This window comes from Brassica oleracea, chromosome C4 (genome assembly GCF_000695525.1).
Source record: "Brassica oleracea var. oleracea cultivar TO1000 chromosome C4, BOL, whole genome shotgun sequence".
In the NCBI taxonomy this organism is placed as follows: Eukaryota; Viridiplantae; Streptophyta; class Magnoliopsida; order Brassicales; family Brassicaceae; genus Brassica; species Brassica oleracea.
In genome coordinates, this window is record NC_027751.1 from 9919931 (window position 1) to 9928068 (window position 8138).

At 45.0% G+C, this 8138-nt stretch overlaps 1 protein-coding gene across 1 annotated transcript; it reads left to right on the forward strand.

The window, feature by feature from the left end:
- The first annotated feature begins 4132 nt into the window (after window positions 1-4132).
- On the forward strand, window positions 4133-7123 carry LOC106338067. The gene has a single exon (XM_013777127.1). It carries the CDS (start codon window positions 4133-4135, stop codon window positions 7121-7123), a length of 2991 nt encoding a protein of 996 aa, XP_013632581.1.
- The last annotated feature ends 1015 nt before the right edge of the window (window positions 7124-8138 follow it).

Consider the following 8138-nt stretch of genomic DNA (forward strand, 5'->3'; position numbering starts at 1 on the left):
CAACGCCAAATGTACCATCACTCTCTTTGCCTCAGATGTCCCTTCGGGCCAGATGTGTTGCTATGACCAACCAGACGCCCTTTAACAGCCAGATGCTCAACTAGAACCAGACGTTCGTCATCAGCCGGATGTCCCAACGGACCAGACGCCCCAACGGGCCAGATGTCCCAATGGACCAAACGTCCCAACAGACTAGATGCCCCAACGGGCCGGATGTCCCAACGGACCAGACGCCCCAACGGGCCAGATGTCCCAATGGACCAAACGTCCCAACAGACTAGATGCCCCAACGGGCCGGATGTCCCAACGGACCAGACGCCCCAACGGGCCAGATGTCCCAATGGACCAAACGTCCCAACAGACTAGATGCCCCAACGGGCCGGATGTCCCAACGGACCAGATATCCTTGCGGACCAGATGCCCCAACGGGCCAGATGTCCATGCGGACCAGATGCCCCAACGGGCCGATCGCCCCAACGGGCCAGATGCCCCAACGGGCCAGATGCCTCCAACGGACCAGAAGCCCCCCCGGGCTAGATGCCCCAACGGGCCTGAAGTCCCAACGGGCTAAACCATATACATGGTGAGATGAACATTTGCAGTGCACGAAATACTGATAGGTTCACTTGAAGATATCACAAACGTTGTCAACACCTCATTAATGTAGGCCTTTTGTGACAAGAACAACTGCTTCTCCCTATCTCTGAAGACTTCCATCCCTAAAATCTTCTTTGTTGCACTCAAGTCTTTCATCTCAACTTCAGAACCCAGAAGCTCCAGCTTCTCGATTTCACACTTCTCCTCAGCTATCATCATGTCATCCACATCGAGTACCAAACAGATGAACGTCGCATCCTTAAACTTACTCACGTAAACACACCAATCAAAAGGACTTATGATGTAGCCCAACTTGATTATATAGCTATTGAATCTCTTGTACCATCGTCTGAGAGACTGCTTAAATCCACAAAGTGACTTCGGAAGCGTACACACATAGTCATCCTTTCCAGGAACTCGACAACCATTGTTGGGGTCGAAAACGGTTACGACAAAGTTAATGTCCAAATACCCGAAGAAGAAAACGAAAAACCTTCTTCGATAAATACTTTTTCGAAATAGATTCTTCTTTACGAAAAGTTTTGCGGAGGAAACGCGAGTCATCGGACAAGAGCTCAAAAAGGATCGCTACGCAGCGACCGAACACGTGCTCCGCTCGGTCGCTACGTAGCGACCGAGCTCGAACCGAAGTATTTTCCGAAACGTCGATACGATATCAGTCCATGCATTCTCGTCTACCCTTCGATGCTATCTCCCGAAGACCGTAGTGACCCCATTTCACGTTCCCCGCCATTCTAAGTTATCGATCAAACTTTACCGTAAAAACCGCGGAAAGTTCGTTCTTTATCGAAAGAAGCAGTAATAAACGCTTCGAGTCGGAAGACGGTCCAAAGGGACCTAAGACATGACTCGAGGCCCAACTTACAATTTTTTTAACCAATAGCCCGTTTGGGGAACAAGATTTATCAAGTAGCAAGCCGTGTTAACTGCTTCAGCCCAAAACCGCTTCTCCAAACCAGCACTCCAGAGCATGCAAATCGCTCTCTCTAGCATTATCTGGTTTATGCATTTTGCAACACCATCCCGCTGTGGTGTTCCCCTGTCTTTAAGATGCTTGGCAGATGTTGCATCCTCACAAAACTGTTTAAAGTCTTCCGAGCAGAGTTCCAAACCAATATCAGAATGAAGCATATCTTGCTTTGACAGATGTTGCATCTTACGCTCACCCATATGTCCAAGCCTCATATGCCATAGATTAGTCATATCTTCTTCTGGGATCTTAGGTGATGCAACATTTGCTGAACCAGTAACCGTTGTACCCTTCAGCAAATGCAGAGTACCGTTCATGGAACCCTTCATAATCACATCAGAACCCCTGTAGACATTCAAAACTCCATTGCCACCCGAATATTTGAACCCTTTCCTGTCTAGTAGGCTCACGGATATCAAATTCTTCGTCATTGATGGAACATGCCTAACCTTGTTCAATGTGCAGAATCTACCATCATGTGTCATGAGCTTGATTGAGCCGATCCCAACAATCTTACAGACAAAGTCTTTTGACATCTTAATCTTGCTGTCAAGTACCTCTGTGTACTCTAAAAACCACTCTCTCCTCGGTGTCATATGGTAGGATGCTCCTGATGCGCCTTAGTCCATGGATCAGCACATGGAACCAAACCAGAATGGAGATCAGACCGTTCAGAACAGCTCAGCCGAGGTTCGCCTTCCTAGCCGTACCCACCAGGATTCGCCTTCCTAGCCGTACCGCCCAGGACGATCGAGCCGTGTACCGCCTCGACCCACTTACATCCGGAATGAAGCTTCGACCAAGTCCACGTCCTGAAGACCGATCTGACCGAACCAGTACGCGTCCTTCCCAACCATCTCGACAAGCCAGAGTTAACAGCCGAGCCAGACTTGACTTGGATCATGCCAGACTTGACGTGGATCATGCCAGACTTGACGTGGATCATGCCAGACTCGATGAGGATCATGCCAGATTTGATTTGGATTATGCCATACTTGACTTGGATCGTGAGGTTTCCCAAAATGATCAAGACTTCTCTCTCTTGGTCCGTTTGGCACGAACCGACTGTTCCAGAAGACTTAGGCCGCATCAGTACACTGCTTGATCAGGCCACAGATTGTCCAGACAGTCCCGCGTTCGTCCAGCTCCTTACCGCGGCGACTTCAACTTGATCGAATGAATCTAGACATCAGCCGAAGAGTCACATCGACCAGATCTGAAGCTGAAGAGTTTCTTGACTGACCTTCCACATTCTCAGTCAATTTTGTTATTTCCTAAGTGTTTTTATTAATGTCTTTCATTTACCACAAGTACTATAAATATGTAAACTCTTCTTCATTATGAATCAATCGATTTTCTTTCAAAGTTTATGAGTTTATCTCTTTGTTCTTCGTTTAGAAAAGTCTTGTTTCTTGTCGAGTGATTCTCTAAGTAAACATATCTTCCCTTGTTGGTCTTGACGTAACATTCCAAACCATAATCGAAGCCGGTAGTATCATAAGGTCTTTCCGCAACCTTGTGTGTTGCCTTTCAAACCACCCAGTTCTCCCATCTTTGGCGAGTTCATATCCAAATCCCGTTGAGTGATCCTTGTCCGAATCCAGGACGTATCAAAGTGGTATCAGAGCCACTCAACCGGTATCATCTTTTCATCTTCTCATCTTCCATTTTCTAAATCTGTTCATCTTCTTCTATCTATCTCAAATCCGGGCCATCTCTTTACCAGCCACTAGATCTATATAAAAAAAAAAAGAAAAGAGAAAAAAGAGATCTATCTATAAAAAAAAAAGAATCAAAAAGTTCGATTAGTGGCTAGGTGGTGGAAGAGAAATCCTGCTGGCTGAAGAGAAATCCAGCCTTAGAGTGGTTAATACGGATTTCAAACCCAAAAAGTTCTTATCTTTCTATCTAACTACCCCTGATTTCTTGGAGATCCTAACTTGTTACTAGTCTTGTTCTCTTAGAACTTTGAGAGACAACTTATTGAGTGACCATCCCAAATCCCGAGAGAAACACTAAGAGTGGACGAGATCAAACACTTGAGTGAGTGAGGAATTTTGTTGTTTAAACTAATCTCTTGTGTTAAGCTTTTCAGGAACTATGGAGAGTGAAGAAGATATGAACCAAACCGGGAATTCTTATGCTGGTTTATCTTACTTGCAGATGAGAGCTCTCAATGATTCCATGACTAACCTTATGAATGCAGGTTTGGAACAGATCCATCTCAAACTAGATGAGATCCAAGGTAGCCAACCGGCCAGATCTAGAACCAGGCGAGATCGCCCACGGAGGAACAACCGGCCGAAAGAAGAAGTCGGAGAGGATGAGAACCAAGACGATCGTTCCATCAACCGCCCTAGGAGAGGAACCCAAAACCGTGACCCAGGTGATGTTAATCCTTTTGCTAGAACTGATCAAACTAATGAGGGATTAGGAGGAGTGAAACTTAAGATCCCAACTTTTGATGGTAAAAACGATCCAGATGCTTTCCTTGAATGAGAAATAAAAATTGAAGTTGTTTTTGATTGTCAAAACTTCTCTGAAATGAAAAAGGTTAGATTGGCCGCTGCTGAGTTTGTTGGCTATGCTATTAACTGGTATGATCAAGTGTTGACTCACAGGAGGAGGAATGGCGGAGCACCAATCTTTACTTGGGACGAGCTCTCGGCCATGATGAGGAGACGTTTTGTTCTTGAACATTATCACCGGGAACTCCATCAAAAACTCAGACGGTTGCTTCAAGGAACCAAATCCGTGGAGGACTATCACCAAGAGATGGAGATCTTGATGCTAAAGGTGGATGTAGACGAGCCCCTAGACGCCACTATGGCCAGATTCCTATCCAGTCTCAACCGAGAAATTCAAGATCAAATGGAGCTTCAGGAGTATGTCAGTATTGAACAAATGCTACACAACGCCATTCTGATCGAACAACAAGTCAAGAGAAAGGGCTACTCTAAACTGGCCTTTGCTCCCAAGCCTAGCCATCAAGACAAAGGTAAGGCTCGTGTTGACAAAGGCAAATCAGATGAGACCAATAACCGGGCAAGAGACATTCGGTGTTATAGATGTCAAGGCCTTGGCCACTATGCCAGCAAGTGTCCGAACCAGAAAGTGATGATCCTCATGGAGAATGGCGAGGTTGAGTCCGATGATGATCAGGACGATCTAGAGGACAAGGGCGACCACGGTCCTATCTTTGATGAGGACATAGAGTCCTTCGACTACCCACACCAAGGGCCACTTCTAGTTGCCAGGAGAGCCATGGATGAAGGCCTTGCTCCGATCTGTGAAGAACATTCAGACAATGATCTAGAACCGGCCTTTGATGAGACACTTGAGCCGATCTATGATGATGATGATGGACATCTCGACTACCCAGCTTACGGTCCACTTCTTGTTACCAGAAGAACATTAAGTGTTCAACCCAAAACCAATGAACAAAAACAAAGGGAGAATCTTTTTCATTCTCGATGCTTAGTTTCAGAAAAAGTTTGTTCTTTGATTATTGATGGTGGTAGTTGCACTAATGTTTCTAGTGAGTCTCTTGTCAGGAAGTTAGGACTCGTGACCAAACCACTTTCCCGACCTCTCAGATTGGAGTGGTTGAACGACACTGGAGAACAGTACGTCCGGGAACAGGTCGCGGTCCCTCTCACTATTGGACGATATGAGGACGAGGTCCTTTGCAACAATCTGCCCATGGACGCATGCCATATTCTGTTAGGACGACCATGGCAGTTTGACAAAAAGACTATACATGACGGATACACCAACCGCCACTCCTTTGATCATAAGGGAAAGAAGATCACCTTGGTTCCCCTCTCACCGGCCGAAGTCCATCAAGACCAGCTCCAGCTGAAGAAGAGCCGAGACAAAGAGCCAAAGCCATCCGAACCTGAGTTATCTCCTAGGAACTCTAAATTCTTTATCAAAGGAAGCCAGGTAAAGAAATCCTTATGCTCACAACAGCCGTTTCTTTTGCTTGTTTACAAAGAAACTCTAATGGCTTCCTCTTCTAACATTGCACCGGAAATTCCGAGTGATCTGAAAGATGTTTTGCAGGAATACTCTGATGTGTTTCCAGATGAGAATCCTAAGGGATTGCCACCAGTCCGAGGCATTGAACATCAGATTGATTTCGTTCCAGGTGCATCTCTTCCAAACCGGCCAGCTTACCGAACCAATCCAGTGGAGACAAAGGAACTTCAAAGACAGATTGGAGAGCTTCTTGAGAAGGGATACATCCGGGAGAGCCTCAGACCTTTTGTTGTTCCTGTTCTCCTTATTCCCAAAAAGGACGGATCTTGGCGCATGTGCGTGGACTGCCGAGCCATCAACAACATAACGGTAAAGTATAGGCATCCAATCCCTAGGCTTGATGACATGCTTGATGAGTTGCATGGTTCCTCTGTGTTTTCTAAAATTGATTTGAAAAGTGGTTATCACCAAATTCGCATGAAGGAAGGTGATGAATGGAAAACTGCATTCAAAACTAAACTAGGATTGTATGAATGGCTTGTCATGCCATTTGGCCTTACCAATGCACCTAGTACATTCATGCGTTTGATGAATCATATCTTGCGGTCCTTTATTGGTCATTTTGTTGTTGTCTACTTTGATGACATTCTCATTTACAGAAAGAATCTTGATGATCATAAATTACATTTGAAATCTGTTCTTGAAGTTCTTAGAAGAGAACATTTGTTTGCTAATCTTGGTAAGTGTTCTTTTGGGACAGATCACGTGGTCTTCTTAGGCTCTATTGTAGGTGCAGATGGACTCAGAGTGGACGAGGAAAAGATCAAGGCCATTCGAGATTGGCCTAGTCCAACGACCGTGGGCGAGGTGAGAAGCTTTCACGGCCTGGCCGGGTTCTTTCGAAGGTTCGTCCAGAACTTCAGCTCTATAGCCACCCCTCTTACCGAAGTAATCAAAAAGAACATTGGGTTCAAGTGGGAACAAACCCAGGAAGAGGCGTTCCAGATCCTCAAAGGGAAGTTGACTCAAGCCCCATTACTTGTTCTTCCTGATTTCTCTAAAACTTTCAAAATCCAGTCTTTGAAACATCTTAAGGGCCAGCAGAAGTTGAACAAAAGACATGCCCGTTGGGTCGAGTTCATTGAGACCTTTTCTTATGTGATCAAGAACAAGCAAGGCAAGAAAAACGTGGTGGCTGATACCTTGTCCAGAAGGTATGTTCTTCTGTCCACTCTTGAGACCAAGTTGCTTGGGTTTGAGTTTATCAAAGACTTGTATGCAACTGATCCAGACAAAATTTTCAGAAAATGTTCCAAGGTTGCATATGGGAAGTATTATCAAATTTCTGATTTCTTATTCTTTGATAACCGTCTTTGTGTTCCCCAATGTTCTTTGAGGGAGTTGTTTGTCAGGGAATCTCATGGAGGAGGCTTGATGGGACATTTCAGGATCAAGAAAACCTACAAGGTGATTTATGATCACTTCTATTGGCCGAGTCTGATGAAAGATGTGGAGAGGATATGCAACCGCTGTGTAGTGTGCAAGAAGGCCTAGTCCAAAATGAAAAACCAAGGTTTGTACTCAGCTTTACCGATTCCATCTCATCCTTGGGTAGATATCTCTATGGATTTCGTGCTTGGCTTACCTAAGACTAAGGCCGGACGAGACTCTATCTTTGTGGTAGTTGATAGGTTCTCAAAAATAGCTCATTTCATACCTTGTCATAAAACTGATGATGCTGTGCATGTTGCTGAACCATTCTTTAGAGATGTTGTCCGCTTGCATGGCATGCCTAGAACAATTGTGTCTGGTCTAAGCTAGGAACTAGACTTTTCTCGACCACTTGTCATCCTCAGACCGATGGTCAAACTTAGGTTGTGAACCGAACTTTGTCTGCATTTCGTAGGTCTTTGGTTAATAAGTATCTTAGACTTTGGGAAGAATGTTTGCCACATGTTGAGTTTGCATACAATCATTCTGTGCATTCTGCTACTAAGTTCTCTCCATTTGAAATTGTTTATGGTTTCAACCCTATGTCTCCCCTTGATCTTTTGGCGTTGCCTGTGAGTGAAAGAGTTAGTACAGATGGGAAGAAGAAAGCCGAGTCCATCCGGAAGTTGCATGAGCAAGTATGTGCCAACATCACGACCAAGACAAAGATCTATGAGAGAAAGGCAAATAAGAAAAGAAGCAAGGTCGTTTTTGAGGAGGGTGATCTTGTTTGGGTTCATTTGAGAAAGGAACGCTTTCCGGAGGAAAGGAAGTCCAAACTCTTGCCTAGGGTCGATGGACCATTCCAGATCCTTAAGAAAACCAGTGACAATGCGTATCAATTGGATCTGAAAGGTAAGTATGATATTTTTCCAAGTTTCAATGTTTATGATCTATCTCCTTTATTTGCAGATGATCCATATTTGTGGACAAATCTTTTTGAAGAGAGAGGAAATGATGCGCCTCAATCCATGGATCAGTACATGGAACCAAACCAGAATGGAGATCAGACCGTTTAGAACAGCTCAGCCGAGGTTCGCCTTCCTAGCCGTACCAACCAGGATGATCGAGCCGTGGA

What these genes read in the sequence shown, in the direction of transcription:
- LOC106338067 (XM_013777127.1), top strand. Translation starts at nt 4,133, where the DNA reads ATGAAAAAGGTTAGATTGGCCGCTGCTGAGTTTGTTGGCTATGCTATT.